General features: G+C 49.9%; 2 protein-coding genes across 2 annotated transcripts; one reads left to right on the forward strand and one right to left on the reverse strand.

Moving 5' to 3' along the window:
* The first annotated feature begins 2,219 nt into the window (after positions 1–2,219).
* LOC123449481 (cell number regulator 13) lies at positions 2,220–7,544 on the forward strand. Its single transcript, XM_045126721.1, has 8 exons — positions 2,220–2,445; positions 2,560–3,250; positions 3,751–4,169; positions 4,390–4,496; positions 6,111–6,182; positions 6,443–6,549; positions 6,851–6,944; positions 7,190–7,544. Exons 2-8 carry the CDS (start codon positions 2,852–2,854, stop codon positions 7,237–7,239), a joined length of 1,248 nt encoding a protein of 415 aa, XP_044982656.1. The 5' UTR covers positions 2,220–2,445; positions 2,560–2,851; the 3' UTR covers positions 7,240–7,544.
* A 3,277-nt stretch (positions 7,545–10,821) lies between these two features.
* Positions 10,822–16,066, reverse strand: LOC123449482 (ABC transporter G family member 22-like). Its single transcript, XM_045126722.1, has 9 exons — positions 15,455–16,066; positions 15,109–15,326; positions 13,506–13,661; positions 13,239–13,422; positions 12,845–13,165; positions 12,470–12,757; positions 12,064–12,348; positions 11,492–11,599; positions 10,822–11,285 (listed from the first exon to the last, which is right to left on the reverse strand). The coding sequence occupies exons 1-9, from the start codon at positions 15,944–15,946 to the stop codon at positions 11,064–11,066; spliced, it is 2,274 nt and encodes a 757-aa protein (XP_044982657.1). The 5' UTR covers positions 15,947–16,066; the 3' UTR covers positions 10,822–11,063.
* Between the last annotated feature and the right edge of the window lie 449 nt (positions 16,067–16,515).

Consider the following 16,515-nt stretch of genomic DNA (forward strand, 5'->3'; position numbering starts at 1 on the left):
GCATCATATTTAGACTAGATATCAATGGTATGAGTCAGTCCATACATTTGAGACCCGTTTAAAGTGTCCGTCTAGATCAGGTTTTTTTTGACCCATAAATGACCGGACCATCACGACAGCGGTTTGAGTCGAGGAGGGGGGACGGGGCTCCGGGCGAGCTCTGCCGGTGGCTGGAGGGCGGCCAGCGGCAAACCCTAGCGGGTCACGGGAGGGCGGGGGCGAACCGGTAGAATGCGATTCTATGCATAAGTTTGTTTTTGGTGGTTTGATGTGAATAGTATGGCATTGAATTTGCAACCACAACAAGAACGTCCTCGCAAATTTCAATACGTAAAGCAGTGGATTTATGAGCCATTTGCAAAGATATCTTAGTGGGTGTAATCTTATTCAATTCGAGTCTTTTATAAAGGGAGAAAGGCATAACACTAACACCGGCAATGGATTTATGAGCCATTTGAGAATGTCGGTTTTCTTCTTCTCCTTCTTCTTCTTCTTCTTCTTCGATCGCGACTGTTGCGGATGGGTTGTATGACATCCAGGACGGCGGATCAGGACCAACAACGAGGATGGCACGAGTGGCGGACGGCGAGGGCTCAAACGCAGAAAATGTTGTAGGGAGGCTCAATGAGGGAAAATAGCAGGTCCGACGGCTCGATGAGGGGAAATAGTGGGTCCGACATGACGGACGCACCCATACTCTCCATACGCGCACCATATTTGAGCTAGATATGAATGGTATCGGACAGTCCGGACGTTTCAGACCCGTTTGAAGTGTCCGTCTAGATAAGGTTTTTTGACTCCTAAATGACCGGACCGTGACTTTGAGCCGGTTTGGCATGCCTGTTTTTTTTCCGGACCGGTCAATGACCGCGTCCGTCCGTCCACTCCGACTCCCTCGGGCGGCTCCGACGCACCATACATGCAAGTGTGTGCACGCCCCCGCCCGCTTGTGCAACTATGGCCCATACCTGGCCAAACGGGTCGTGCCTGACGGGCCGGCACGGCTGCCCGCAGGCCAGGCACGAGACGGGCCCGGCCCGCCACCCCGAGCCCGCGTGCCAGCCCGGCACGGCACGATTAGGTGGGGCGACCAGCGATCCAGGATTCCAGAGGGCATTCAGCGAGGCGGGGCGGGCGGGAGGGGGCCAGGGGGGCGTGGGAGATGGGGCCGACCGTTGGCAGAGGGGGCGGTCAGCGCATCGGGAGCCGAGTGGCCGACCAATGTGGGGGAGCGGGGCAGACGCGCAGGGCTCGAGGTGGCCAGCTCGTGTGCGGGAGGGAGGGGGGCGCTGGAGATTAGGAGAGCTGGCGGGCGGAGGGAGAGGGGCGCGGGACTGTGGGAGATTAGGATTTTTTTTTCGTTTTTTTCATGAGGGAGATTAACGTGTCGCGTGCCTTAGTGTGTCGCGGGCCGGCCCAATTAGACCACGTGCCGTGTTTGGGCCTGGAAGGCTGTCACGCGGGCCGGCACGGCACGGTCCGTATATTAATCGGGCCTAGACGGGCTGTGCCTGGCACGATTACGGCGATCCGAGCCGTGCCGGCCCGTTTGACCAGGTATGCTCTGGCCCCGGTCGGTGGCACTTCACTTCCACAGCACCCGCGGACAAACAATTGCGAGTGCGCCTCGCCTCGGCTGGCTGCAACGGTGCACCACCACCGAACGAAACCACGAAACGAAAGCAAAGCAGCAATGATACCAACCACCAGCTCACCCTCACCTCGCCTCACGGGCGCTTTGGCCGGTCCTGCCACGGCAACCTTTCCACTCTCCGGTCATATACCTCCACTCCGGTCATGTTTTATTCCGTCCACAAACCTGTAGCAGTACTATCCACACCGTACACACACATTCAGTCCTCCCGCCGCCCCCAACTGTCAGCGACGCATTACTTGAGAGTGCGCCATCGCACAGCACAAGCTCCGAGGCACGAGTTAAACTATCCGCTTCTGCGCTACTACCGAACGCCTGCCCGTGACCGGCTCGGTGCCGCACCGGCACGTCTCACGGTAACCCAGACGACGACGACGAAGAAGAAGCACCCGGCGCCCGCCAGTACGCACCGGCCCGGACTCTGGCACTACTCTGGCTCTGAATCACCCGCGGGTAGTAGTTGGCTGGCCGGAGCCCCGGAGTGGAGTTAACGAGCGAGCCCGTCCAAAAACCAGCCAGCCAGGGCCTCCTCTCCTCGTGCCACCGCCCACCACCCAAGCAACGGAGAGAGGCCACGCTGCGGCTCCCTCCCTCCCTCCCTCATCCTCCCCCTCCTCCTCCCCACGCCACGCCCGCCGCCTCTCCCACTTGCCACTCGCAGCGCAGAGCAGGCATTGCCTCCGCTCCACTCCAGTCCCATCCCCTCGGCCGCGCCGTTCAAGGGAGATAGCGTAGCCGTAGCGTGCAGCCCTGCCGCTCCTACCCGCTGGAGGCAGCCGGAGAAAGAGGCAGTAAGAATTGACGACCTTTTCTTTCCGGGTTTTCTTGGCCGCACTTCCGGTGCAAATTGGGCGGCGCACCCGGAAATCTCCATCTCCTTCATTAATTCCTCTCCTTCCTTGCAGACGCTGCGGCAGCAGACGAAAAGGGGGAACGGCCACCGACCATGACAAGTCGACGAGGGCTGCCGGGCCGGCGCGAGTGAGCGATCTCGCAGATCTGCGCCCGCCGCCGCCGCACAGTGTCTGCTTTCCCCGAGTCTCCAGCCGGATCATCGTCAGATGGGCAGCGCAGTCCGCCTCGCCCCTCCGATCTTCGCCACGCGCGCGGATTAACCAGCCCGGCGGCATTCCGCTTCCCCGCACCAAGAAAGCCCGGTGATTTGTCGGCGGGAAGGGAGAAGCCGGGGGCGCAGCGATGGCGAACGTGGGGGACCTGGCCAACATCGCGCAGCTCACGGGGCTGGACGCCGTGCGCCTCATCAGCCTCATCGTCAAGGCGGCGGCCACGGCGCGGATGCACAAGAGCAACTGCCGCCGCTTCGCGCAGCACCTCAAGCTCATCGGCGGCCTGCTGGAGCAGCTCCGGGTGTCGGAGCTCAAGAAGTACCCGGAGACGCGGGAGCCGCTGGAGCAGCTCGAGGACGCGCTCCGACGCGGCTACCTGCTCGTCAACTCCTGCCAGGACCGCTCCTTCCTCTACCTCCTCGCCATGGGCTGGAACATCGTCTACCGCTTCCGCACCGCGCAGACCGAGATCGACAACTACCTCCGCCTCGTGCCGCTCATCACGCTCGTCGACAACGCCCGCGTGCGGGTCGGTAATCAGTCACCTCCCCCAGACCAAATTGTTTGTTTAGTACTGCTCTGCTATAATAGTGTTATTGGGCACCTAGATTGGTACTAGGCTTTTAACAGATGTTGATTTGTTATGTATTGATTCCATTCTGCTGGGATATGCATACTGGTCTAGACAAAAGGTGATGTGCCTTTTGAGATTTGGTGGAATATGATTGAATTGGTGGCTTTCCTGAGTGCTCTGGTGGGGTGTCTTGTTCTCTGCCGACTGTCTAGGAAGTTGCTGTGAACCAAAAGATTCTATTGTAGGAGTTTTCGTTCTCTCATTTGAGTACAAAAATTCATTGTTCATGTACGTTGTATGCCTACAAACTTGTAGATTGCTACTAGGAAGTCAGGACATAAGCTCTGGTGGGAACATGTGATCTTGGATCAGTCCACTGTTACCATCTTTTCCTGCTTCTCCCTGTATCCTTTTGCCTTCAAGGCCTATTTTGATCATCATTTTCTTTATCTCAGGAGCGAATTGAGTACATCGAAAGGGACCAATGCGAATACTCTCTTGATGAGGAAGACAAGGAGGTCCAAGAAGCTCTGTTAAACTCTGACCCTGGCACAAATCCTTCGATAGTGCTGAAGAAGACTCTGTCCTGTTCTTATCCAAACTTGCCGTTTAATGAAGCCCTTCGGAAGGAAAGTGAGAAGCTCCAGGTGGAGCTTCAAAGGTCACAAAGCAACATGGATATGGCCCAGTGCGAGGTTATTCATCACCTGCTTGGAGTTACTAGAACTGTGGAAAGTTCTATTCCAGAGGAAAGTACAGATGCCAAGGTTACCAAGAAAACTAATTCAAAGAGCACAAAAGCTAATGAAGACAGTGCAAAATCGTATGATGATGACTCTCCAAAGAAGCAAAAAGATGCCTATGTTGCACCACGGTTAGTAAGTTTAGCTAGACCCTGTTGATGCCTGTTTATGTATAATATCGTTTCAACGAATCATATCACTCTCTAACGTACTTCACAGATCAAACTTCCATAGTATAAGACCCTTGACAGTTTAGAAGAGAACTGGGCGCTTGTATGATGTTTTGAAGGTTACCCTCCACAGATCAAACTTCCATAGTATAAGACTCTTGATAGTTTTCATTGTACGCAGGAGTTCTTCACCTGTTCCCTACAACCACGATCTGGTCTCGAGTACAGCATCATACAGTGATGAGTGGCATGCAGATTTACTTGGTTGCTGTTCAGAGCCAGCTCTGTGTACGTCTATTTGTTTTCTCAGTGTTTAATGGAAATTTAATCATTATGCTAACTATTGCATTTATGGTTTTTATTTTATCTTTGTAGTTCTGTACATGCTATCTCAAGCACAGATATTCACTATTGTCAGAGCATCTCTAGTAGAACCCTCAAACCCTTAAATGTAAAACCAGTTTTAAGGGTTGAGAATTGCCCATTTTTGACACTTTTAAGGGTTGAAAAACAGGGGCATAGACTAGAACCCTCAAACCCAACCCTTATAACGGAATATTCCGTTATAAGGGTTGGGTTTGAGGGTTCTAGTCTTTGCCCCAACCCCAAACCTTAAAACTGTCATTTCATATATCACACATTTCATCACATTTCATCATATGACATATCACAAATTCAATCACATTTGACATAAAACAATAATCATTCTAGTTATTATTACAACACCGAATAAAACAATAATCATTCAAATCATTACAACAATGTTTGAGCAAATTACAACAATTGTTCGAATCAAATAGGACATAGAAAAGTAAAACAAAGATACATCATGGGCCAATGCGCCGCCCATCCAAATGCTAATGGTGCTCTACTAGATCATCCCGGAGCCGACCATGAGTGGTTCCATCCTCAATCTCACGATGTGCTTCAAGAAAAGCTTGTATGCGAGAAGGGTTTCTTTCTGGTTGCACACGGGTACCAACATTGTCATAGAAACAAGGGAGGTTTAACCCTCTCTCATCCTCTAGGATCATATTGTGTAGAATCACACAACATTTCATGATGTTCATCAAGGTTTTTTTGTCCCAAAAAAATCTCACCGGGGAGCGGAGGGGCGGCGGCCGGGGCGCGGTGGGCCGGCGGGGCGGCGGCCGGGGCACGGAGGGGCGGCGGGGCGACGGCCGGAGCGCGGAGGGGCGGCGGCCGGGGCGCGGCGGGGCGGTGGCCGGGGCGCGGAGGGGTGGAGGGGCGGCGGCCGGAGCGCGGGGCGGCGGCGGGGCAAGATGCGGAGGGCGGCGGGGCGACGGCCGGGGCGCGGAGGGGCGGCGGGGCGACGGCCGGAGCGCGGGCCGGCGGCGGCCGAGCGAATTCCTCCCGCGCGGGGGAACCAACTGCCTCCCGCGCGAGGTGGGAAAATGAGTGCGGGTTGGGGGCAGTTCCCCCCCCCCCCCCCCCAACCCTCACTTCTACAGGCTGGGAAGGGGTTTGAGGGTTGGACCTCTAAAATTTTTTACGGGTTTAAGGGTTCTAGTCTACGCCGTTTTTCCGATGAAAACTGTAAAAAAGCGGTTATTTTTGAGGGTTTGAGGGCTCTACTAGAGATGCTCTCATATCACTCTCTAACGTACTGATAACCACACAGTTTGTGCTTGATGGCATAGTTCTGCATTCGATGTGAGGCATTTTAATCTGAATGCAGTATTGAAACCCACACAGTGGACTGCATAGTAAACTGAAAAAATAGCATAAATGGCTCTAGGATGTTGCTATTCTTAATACTTCTTCAGATAATGCCCTGAATTTGTGAACAACGATATGGGAGGAGGTAGACTTGATGCTTATGAGTGATCGCAATGATTCTTACATATTTTTCTTGCTCTTTGTCTGCTTGTGATAACACAGGTCTGAAGACCTTCTTTTTTCCATGTGGAACATTCTCAAGGATTGCTTCAATCGCCAAAAACAAGCCCATGTGTAAGAATATTCTCTAAAAGTCATCACATCAGCTGTGCAGAGTTATGACAAGCAAATTCCCACGCACCTTTTTTTTATCAGTTGACCATTTACCAAATCTTCTATAATGTACTGAGCATCTTATAAATCAAAATTTCCATGGCAGCAAAGATCTTATACATCAGGTCGACATCTAAAAATAATGCAGTCACACCTTATGTGAACCTAACTACCCTGTAAAACTGAGACTGATTTACATAGTTACTTTGTGTTGTTGTCAGCTTCGGGAGAAGCCTGCAATGATATTATGGCGTACTCCCTCATATTGTCTTGTTGCTGTTACACTTGCTGTGTAAGGAGAAAGCTTCGTCAAAGGCTAAATATTGCGGTAAATATTCCTGGACATCTAAATTTGTTGCTACCAATTGATTTATCCCCCAACACACACCAGGGACTGTCATGTTACACACACAGTTGACTGATTGCCAAAGCAGATTATCTTAGGGAAACATCTGGTTTACGATTATTCATAGAGTAACTTAAATAATACACTTTGCCCAGGGCTAGTGTCGAGGTTTGATAATAAGTCCCTAGCACTACCTGCCAGAGTGTTCATATGTACTGTACTGCTTAGTGAACTCACAACCCTGTATAGTACCTGAAGTTATGATTTTCTTATGCTGCTGAAGGGAGGGTGCTGTGATGATTTCCTTTCACATGTGATGTGCTGTTGCTGTGCGCTTGTTCAAGAATGGCGGGAAGTAGAGATTCGTGGTGCATACGGTGAGTTTCTATTGCCATGCCCACCAGTCAACCGTGGACTATGATCTTCAGTTCTAACTTGAGCATGTGATAGGAGTTAGGGTTGATATAGCATTGTTCAAACTGCGCTCTTGACAAAGGAATGACAGACAAAATTTATTTATCAGGCTGATACAATACTGAAGCTTCATTCCTCATCTTATACTTAGGGTAGAAACTATTCAAATTGCTTCCTTTTATGCAAAATTGGTTTGAATATCCTGCAGGAGGGAAGACAAAGATAACCCCGCCGGCACACCAGTACATGGAGCACTGAGCAGCTACTCTACGATCCCAAAAGAAAGAAAAAAAACAGCTACTCTGCGAGAGGCCTGAACTCCTGTAAATTGAAGATATTGACCTAAAGTTGTCAGAAACCGTACTGCCATGGTAGTGATACAGTCCAACATTACTGTTTGTGTTGTATTTATGCGTACCGTCCGCCGCTCATGTTGGTATTATGGCCTTATGGGTCTTAGAATTCAGTTAATTTGTAAAAAGTAACTAAACTTAAGTCGCAGGCCGGTTAGAGTCAGTGTTAACATTGCCATTTTGTCTATATTTCAAATATGTGTTTCTTAATCGTGTTTTTTTTCCTTTTTCCGACCGGCCTGCCTTCCCATTTAGTCGAGACAAAATTGCACAATTAACAAGGAAATCTGGCTGAAAACCGAGTTTTTACTTGGGTTTTACATGAATAACAGTATAACACTATCCGTAAAAAAGTGAAAAACGTTTAGAATCAACCGGCCCACACCCATGCTGCCTCTCTTATATCTTTCTTTCTTTTATGGCCAACCTTATCTTTTTTCCTGAGCCAGATCCCATTTTACTTGGGCTTCGCCTATCCTCATGGCGCTAGCTCTCGTCGGAGCAGCCCGCCGGACGTTTTTACAGCCTCGGTGACGAGCACACACTTCACATACCCATACTTCTTCCGCCTGCCACGCTACAGCAGCCAGTGACGGTGTTGACCTGGAGCTCCCCGCACATCACCTCGATGTTGTCGGTGCTCTCAAGTGCGGTGGTGCGTCGCTGGTGCTGCGGAGGGGAGTTGCCTGGTGTTGCATAGAGGGCCGGTGGGGCGGTCTCCCAGAGCTGTCATTGAGCATCGCGCATGGCCTTTCGAGGCTCCAATGGAGCGACGTCGGCGCTGCAACAACGACCGCGGCGAGGGCCCGCGTGGGGTGCTGCAACTTCGGTGATGTTGCCTTCAAGCTATTGGGAGCACCGTCGTAGCTGCAATGGAGCAACGCCGGGCTACAATGAAGACTCGTCGGAGTTCCAATGAAGCTTCGTCGGACACACCTTGCTGTGTTGAAGCTCCGCCGGAATTGCAATGGAGCTTTCATGGACGCGCGTGTGCTGCGTTGAAGCTACGCCGTTGTTGCAGTGGAGCTTCGTCGGAGCATCAGTGTTGTGTTGGAGCTCCACCGGCTGCAATGGAGTTTCACCGGAGTTGCAATGGAGCTCGCTGGACACTGTCGATGCTGCATTGAAGCACCCAGGGACGAATTTAGGGGGAGGGGGGGCTAGACCCCCCTAACAAATTGAATTTTATACTACGATTATGATTGTTGCAACCAATTTTTTTAACTTCATATGAACTTTGCCCCTTTTATGAACAAACTTGCCCCCTCTATGTATGAATGTTGGCTCCGTCCCTGAAAGCACCACACTGCTTGTAATGGCGCTGCATTGAAATTGTCGTGCTATGTTGCTGTCATGGCGTTGTTCTGATCCAACGGACTCTTGTACGTAGATCGGACGGCTCAACATGCGGATGCTTTCTTAGAAAAATCATCCTACTGATTTATAGCAACGCTAAAAAAAATAGTATAACGCTAGAAGAAAAGTTTGCCTGATCACAATTTGGATTGCTCATTTTATCCATATTTGTTTTGGAGGGTAGTCAACAGGGCAATTTATATGAATAGTAACAACCATTGTAGTGAAAGAACAATAAAAAAAATGTTCAACCAAGTCGTCAGATTGAAGATACAGTAGTTTTAACTTTTAAGTAGACACTCATCGACGTAAGATTTCGAACTTGCTGGTGTAAGTTTTATAACTTATTTTTGAGGGAATAAGTTTTAAAACTTATCGGTGCAAGTTTTGTAACTTGCATCAGTGTCATCCATTTTCGATCCGACAGGTCAAGTTAATTTTTTCGATTCTTTCACCACGAGAGCTGAGAGGGTGTTTGGATACTCTCTGGTCATGTGACTAGTAGTAGTCAGACTAGAAGTTTGTAGTCAGGTCCTGTTTGAAAGGTGACTACTACTAGTCAGCATTAAATGTCTCAGTATTAAATTATTCTCTCTTTCTTTCATTTATCTCCTCATTTATCTTCCTTTCATTGGTGTGCCCGCATGGGAGGATGAGCCCGCAACAGGATGGGCCCGCCAATTAATTAGAGAAGAGACTTTAGTTAGTAAAAGTTGGGGGTGGGGTGACTAGGGACTAAACTAGTTTTAGTCACCCATTAGTCAGGGGTGTTTGAAGGTTTACTGACTAAAGGTGACTACTACTAGTCTCTAGTCTCTAGTCTCTAGTGATCCAAACACCCTCTGATTCTATTGTAGTTGCCCCTACCTTTACTAGCTAAACCATGCTCAGTGTTCGAAGAAAACACCCTATCAACTCCATAAAACTTCCCGTAAAATAAACTTCTATAAAACTTAGGCCCACGTAGTGGTTTAAAAGGGAGAGCGGATATTTTGCTCTTGGACTCCATGCAGCCTGAATTTTTTAGGAATTCGATTTTTTATCTTGAAAAAATCTAAAAATAAATACACAAGCAGTTATAGATGTATACTAGATGTGCGTGAAATTTCACATTTTTATATAAGGTACAGAAAAATGACAAAGTCACGTATTTCAAGCACATGTACTTTTCCTTCGTCTCTCTTCCAAGCGAACGTGCGGTTAGGGTTTCTACCTTCCGCTGGCCCTTCGAGTGTTGCTAGGGTTTATGTCCAGCCTGAACATTTCTTCGATTGTTGCTAGGGTTTATGTCCTTCTCAGCAAGATGAAACATCGACGATGGAATAAGGTTCTTCCCGTCTAGCTCCCGTCCGGTGGTGCATCTAGCATTATCGAAGGGCGTGTGGAGATTTCTCCGGCGGATCTCGTAGGATTCAGTCGGTGGTTGTCTTTGGTGGATCCGCTCGAATCCGGTGTATGTCACTGTCTTTAGGATGGTTCATTGCGATCTACACTTCTCTTCATCACTGACGGTTGCTCCACTAGTGCACCGGTCTATAGGGTCTTAGTACGACGACATTTTAATTGTCTATTATAACAAGTTTTGCTTAGCTCTAACGAGGGAGGCGGATGCAGAGTTACCATTGGGCTAGGCCTAGGTCTAAGTACCATAAATGATGCAATTTGAAGTTTTTTTTTTTGTTTTTTCTTATGAGAAATTACAAGGGCCATCATTAAAAGGCCTAGGGTTACAGCCCCACTTGTCATAGGCATCTCTTCGCCTTGTAGGGTGGGTTGACGACAGCGACGCGTCTTTGGTTCGTTTTACCGTTTTTAGTTTTCGGTAGGTGGTTCATAGATCTGGATGTAATTTTTTATTATCCTTACTGTTTGTTGTACTGTCATGGTTGACGTTGAATAGATTGAAGCCCCCCCCCCTCTCCCACACAGCCGATGTCGGTGTGTTGCCGGACGTCAACGGCCACTTCTGTGAGCGGGAGAGGCAGAGCCGCCACCATAGCCGAGGGTTCGCGGCGGCAGCGCTGGGCGCACGGAGGTCATCAGGCTCTGGATTTGAGGTCGCCGGCTTCACTGTAACCCTCTAATATTCACTTAAAAGTTAAAACATGCCGTGTCAACATTCAGAAGACTGTTAATGCTAGCACTTGCTACTATTTCTTGCTCAGTGTTCACATCAATCTGTTCCACGAGTTAACTAGCAACATGCAGTACATTTCTCGCGCTCTGAACGTAGCAGAAAGATAGAACAGTGGAAAAAAAAGATCCATCTCCTTGTGGCGCAAACATAAATACAGACTTCCCTACATGCAATCAAAAACAGCCGGTAAGGACTAAGAGTGCCGATTCTTGCTGCCCTCCAGTTCACTTGCCCTGCTAGCCGTTCGAAGCCTTCACTCGCCTGAGGGACAGGTAGGCCAGCACCCGGTACCCGATGATCATCGCGACCAGGGCTCCGACCTCTGTCACGCCGTTATCCAGAGGTACGGAGGTCATCAGGATGTCCGGCACGGGGTCGTACTGCACCTTCAGCAGCAGCCTGTACGTGTGGTAGTTGAAGGACAGGTACCGGAGCCAGGATATGAATGGTGGAACTCTCTGCAGATCAGATGGAGGACAAAGTCAATAACCGAAGCCATATGCTAGTTATTACTTACAAGATTGAAAATCCTCAAAAAAAAAGTTATTACAAGATTGAAGATATATGTTTGTGCAACAAGTAATAATTCAGCTTTGCCCCTTCCAAAAACAGTAATAATTCAGCTTTGTATCGGTTAGTAGGTGCGAATAGGACTTGCTGTCACCTTTACAAAGAACCCTCCTGCTAGCATGAATGTCATGACTGTGACTGAAGCTAGAGTAGTTGCCTTCTTGATATCCAAGAGGGTAGCTCCAATTGCCAGTCCTAGTCCCTGCATACAACCTCCTTCTTCAGTCATAAACTTCAAATCAGAGTCAATGTTATTTTGAAGTACTGTTAACATTATCATGTACGTTAGGCAACATGTTCCCTTACTAATAAGCGACACATCTGATGAAATGATAGACTAGAAAACGGTGTGCCAAAATTCATCAGATACAATTCCCTTGCTATCTATTATTTCTGAGGAAACAAATTGCTCGCCATCTATATATTTCGAGAGAAAAACATCCCTTACGACCTATTTAATATTAATTTGATGTTCGTTCTGTTTTATTACTCCAAAATCAAGTCTGTTGTAACTAGTGCATTAATGGTGGCCACCACAAGGTTAAATAAAAAAAAACCTTTCAGAATATTAAATACTGTATCTAGGTTTACTTAGTTCACAAACAGCAATATAAAAGAGGGCGATGGGCATTGATTGTATGATTGAACCAGTTTTGACTGCCATACCTGAGCAGCAATGATGCTGAGAAAGACGGTCAACATGCTAAGAAAGAAATGCATGGCACTTGCTTTGAGGCCTGCCATGAAGTAGACAATCACCATAAATATGACTGGGAGGAAAAGGTCTAGTGGCAGATCACTTGTCGTTCTGGCCAGGAAGTATGCACTGAGCTTGTACATGTCAACTGCACGCTCCTTGTTCAACATTGCCCTCTCTTGAGGGAATGTGAAGATGGCAGTAAACACAGGAAAGAAACCCCAAAACACAGCTATGAAAAACAGTAAGCCTGCCTGCATAGACAAGACGGCAGTGTCTTATGATGGTACATATCCTTAATTACTTGTAGAAGTATTAAATTGACCAATTTAATTATAAATTACATGTATCAAGTAATTATTTGTGTGCATATACCTGATCTTGTAGACCTTTTGGTGTGGTGGGATCAGAGCGCCACCAGAGCAAACCTAAGATAATTGATGTAGCTATGACCTGGGTGATTCTCATCCAGCTCAAATAATCATGCCGTCTTTCCTTGAGACCCCTACAGAAGAGGATGGAATATTGCTGGCACCAGTTTGTGCCCCACTCTCGTTTCGAAGATGTTATTGTTGCCTTCATATCATCACTGATCGGTAGTGGTGCTAGAAGTTTCTTCTTCTCCTTATATGCCACTCGATGCTCATAAGCGTCAACAAGGTACTGCATGAAATCACATACAAATTATTCGTACAGGACTAAAACAATTTGTCTACTCAAAACACAAGCGCATTGCTTTAATGTCTTCACCTCATGAACATCTTGTGCTGATGGCCTTAAGTTAATCTTGGAATTAGTATCCTGCAGATTCTGATTTTCCATGTGCAGTTTGTCATCTAATTCGGAAGGAACAGAAACATCATTAGTGTTGCCATTAGCAAGATCCAGTAGAAACTCTGCTGGGTTCATTGCTATGAGCGGATTGCATCCAATGGATGAAAAGTAGGGCATGGCTTCAGCTGTCTTCCCAAAGTAGAGCAAACTTCCTCTGCCCAGGAGGATAAGCTTGTCAAACTTGTGAAACAGCCTGCTGGATGGTTGATGGATCGTGGTGACCACTGTCTTCCCAGTCTGCATCGAGTAAACATAATTAAAGTTCAACCCAACTGCTGGGACAGCTAATGTGTAACTACTTTCATGTTACCTCAGCAATATCATGTAGAAGTTGAACTATCCTAAGTGCTGTAGTTGAATCCAAACCAGATGTCGGCTCGTCAAGGAAAAGCAAAGATGGATTGATTATAATCTCATTTCCTATGCAAACTCTTTTCCTTTCACCCCCTGAAACCCCACGCACAAAAGATCCTCCAATCATAGTGTCCTGGCACCTTCAAACACGCTCACACGATTAACCAAGCTACCTTGTGAGAAGAGAAGAGCGATATGCATATAAACCAGCGAAAGTATATACCTCTCGAGGCCTAGTTCATATATGATGTCCATTGCCCGTTCTTTCTTTTGCTCCCTTGTCATTGTTCTTGGGAGACGAAGTAATGCTGCGTATGTTAGTGTCTCCTTAACAGTAAGATGGGTAAAGAGAACATCATCTTGAGTCACAAATCCAATCCTGCAATCCAAGTAAAAATCCAGTTATTATATGTCAGAATAGCAATGGCATCACAACTCGAGAGACATCCAAGCCTACTTCCAGCCTCACTAATCCTAATCCTAATCCTCCAACAAACAGTCCATGCACCTGACTACAATTGGTTTCGGTGGACAACCAGAAACCAGGAGGACTATGCAGAGCTGAACTGGGTTAGGAATTCTGCCGAACAGGTTACATGCAGGTGGGTTTGCCGCGCTGCTTGGCCAAGAAGCAGTTACTAGCTCTAACTCACTTCTGCGATCAAATGAAGCCACCGGTTAAACCATGACGAGGGGACGCCCAAGAGATCCTCGTCGGTCGTCTTGACATTTGTGGTGATGGGTGGATGAGAGAGGACCCGGCTAGTGGTGGTCATGACACGCCAGTGAAGGGAACACGAGGAGACGAAGGATCGGGACTCTAGGGGAAGGCGACGGCGAGTGTCGTGATGCCGGAGAGAAGCCTAGAGTCGCCGGAGTTTGAGAAGACTCGCCGGCTCTCAGAACAGGCCAGACGCCGTTGTTTTTTTTTTTTAGGCAAAGACGGCGTTGGTGTTGCTGTTGCACTCTCGCTCGCACGTCACCTGGCCCAAAGAAGGCCCAGCCACAGGGGCCCAGACCCTTACTTGCCAAGCCCCAGCCACAGCTCGCCACTTATTCCAAAAAAAAACTAAAAGAAAAAACTTATTGAGAAACAAAAACGAGATCGCCACTCACTATTTACCGTGTTCTAAAAAAAGATGCTCACTATTTTCCCAAATAAACAAAAAGGTGCACCAAAAATAAGCTAGCGAGAAAAAAAAGAAAAACACGTCACTCATTTTCAAGAAAAAGAAGAAGACTCTCACTCTAGTCAGACAGACAGGCACAGGCACAAGACAAAGACATCACGTAGCGAGTGACAATCTAACTACTTGGAAAAACATTGCAATGATAGACTGACAAGTCAAGCTACTTCCAGCCTCTATCACAAAAGAAAAAAAAGGAGCCTTCACTTAATTAGACGAGGCAGCTGGCGCTGGAGGCCACCTTTTATCTTGCCGGCAAGCAAGGGCAGAAACAAGAGCCACGAGATCGACGAGGACAGATTAGCAGGATAACCGTGAGTCGTGCCTAGCTAATTAAGCCCTCCTTTATTAGCCGATGGACACTTCTGACAGGCGACGGCCATGCATGGGCTACACGTACGTACGTGACGTACCTGTGGCATGGGCTACACGTACGTACCTCGTGCATGCACCTCCCATGCATCCATCGTGTTAGGCCACGCGACACGATTTGATTATTGAGGGATTATCCGTTGCAGGGCCTAATTAATGAGCGGTAAACTAAGCATGCTTGCCCTACTCTAGCTATGGCTAGCGGCTACCTTTGCTAGGGTTAACAATAACTAACTGGGTATGGAGCTGGCTGGTATGTGAAGTTACCTGCGCTTGAGGGACTTGCCGAACGGCTCGTCGTTGTAGGAGATGCAGCCGTCGGCGGCGGTGGCCCGGCCGCCGAGCATGCTGAGCAGCGTGGTCTTGCCGCTGCCGGAGGGCCCCATCATCGCCAGCACCTCGCCGGGGCTCGCCGACCCCGATATCCCGCTCAGTATCTCCCTCGGCGTCCCCTTCACCGCCACCCTGTACTTCACCTCCGAAAACTGCATGCATGGATGCATGGCAATGGCCGCCCCGGCCGGCGCACTCGGTTTAGTTTAGGAGACAGTTGCTTTTTTCTCTGCTTTGGTAGTACGTAGTAACTAGGAAGTGGAGTAGAGCACGTACGTACCTTGAGGTATATGGGCAGGGTGGGCTCTGCCATGAGGCTCTTGCGGCGCGTGGTGTCGGCGGCCTCGAGGTCGACGTCGTCGTCGCTGAAGGGCGCGAGCTCGGCGGAGGACATCATGTCCTGGGGCGGCGGGGTGAAGCCGGTGAAGGTGAAGGAGAAGCCGAGGCTGGCGCTGGAGGCGCGGCTGAGCGCGGCGCCGCTGCTGACGAGGTCCTCCATGTCCAGCTTCAGCTGCGCGCTCCGGGACTTGCGGATGTGGCTGCGGCCGTGGCTGTTCCCGCCGGCGCCGCTGCCGCCCGACGCGGACCGCTTCCCGAAGCTGGACTTGCGCGACAGGCTGGCCGCGTCGGCGGTGCTGCTGAGGACCGTCTCCGCCGACGCCGTCCGGCTGAGCGACTGCGCCGTGGACGCCGACGCCGGCGCCGGCGGCAGCTGGTCCGACTTGCTCCGCCCGATCGCGCCGCCGTTGCCGTCCGCCGTCGGCCGCTCCATGATCGAGTCCTTCGCCCGGCCTACCTCCACCGCCAGCTCGTACTACGGCTAGCTAGCTGTAGGAGCTAGCTTTTACGCTTGAGAGACAGACAGGTAGGTGCAACTGTAGCTTTTACACGAGCCGTGGGAGGCGATATATACATACGGCCGGGGAGGCGGGGAGGAATGGACGAGCAGCTGAGGTGAGCTGCATGGTGGGCGGGACGACGTGGACGGTGGCGGGGAGGGCGACGTGCGGGAGCGGGCGGAGGCAACGGAGGGGCGGAGGCGCGCCAGCGCAGCGGCCGCGCATTGATGGCGCTGGAAAGTGGGGGTGTGGCTGGGCGCGCCCGGGCTGCCACCCTCCGCACATGTCCCCCCTCACGACGCCGTATCTCCCAGGGCACCCGGCGGCCCGGCTGGAGGCGCCGCGCGTACCAGCGGCGCCGCGCGATGCGACGGGCCCGTCGCCTTCGCCGCCAGCGCCCAAGCCAATCCGTCTGGCTAGTAATCTATCGGAGCCTATCCTCGTGCCCGTGCTCGTGCGCGTGCCTGCCTGCTGCTTTTTCATGGATGGATCGGCTCGTTTG

The sequence above is a fragment of the Hordeum vulgare genome, chromosome 4H, assembly GCF_904849725.1.
Source record: "Hordeum vulgare subsp. vulgare chromosome 4H, MorexV3_pseudomolecules_assembly, whole genome shotgun sequence".
NCBI classification, from domain to species: domain Eukaryota; kingdom Viridiplantae; phylum Streptophyta; class Magnoliopsida; order Poales; family Poaceae; genus Hordeum; species Hordeum vulgare.

Excerpts from the sequence above, each read along its gene's own strand:
- LOC123449481 (XM_045126721.1), top strand. The coding sequence starts at position 2,852 with ATGGCGAACGTGGGGGACCTGGCCAACATCGCGCAGCTCACGGGGCTG. Across the intron at positions 4,170-4,389 it reads GATGCCTATGTTGCACCACG|GAGTTCTTCACCTGTTCCCT; the intron begins GTTAGTAAGTTT and ends CATTGTACGCAG. Across the intron at positions 6,550-6,850 it reads GTCAAAGGCTAAATATTGCG|GGAGGGTGCTGTGATGATTT; the intron begins GTAAATATTCCT and ends ATGCTGCTGAAG.
- LOC123449482 (XM_045126722.1), bottom strand. The coding sequence starts at position 15,946 with ATGGAGCGGCCGACGGCGGACGGCAACGGCGGCGCGATCGGGCGGAGC. Across the intron at positions 13,423-13,505 it reads TATGAACTAGGCCTCGAGAG|GTGCCAGGACACTATGATTG; the intron begins GTATATACTTTC and ends GCGTGTTTGAAG. Across the intron at positions 12,758-12,844 it reads CAGCACAAGATGTTCATGAG|TACCTTGTTGACGCTTATGA; the intron begins GTGAAGACATTA and ends GATTTCATGCAG.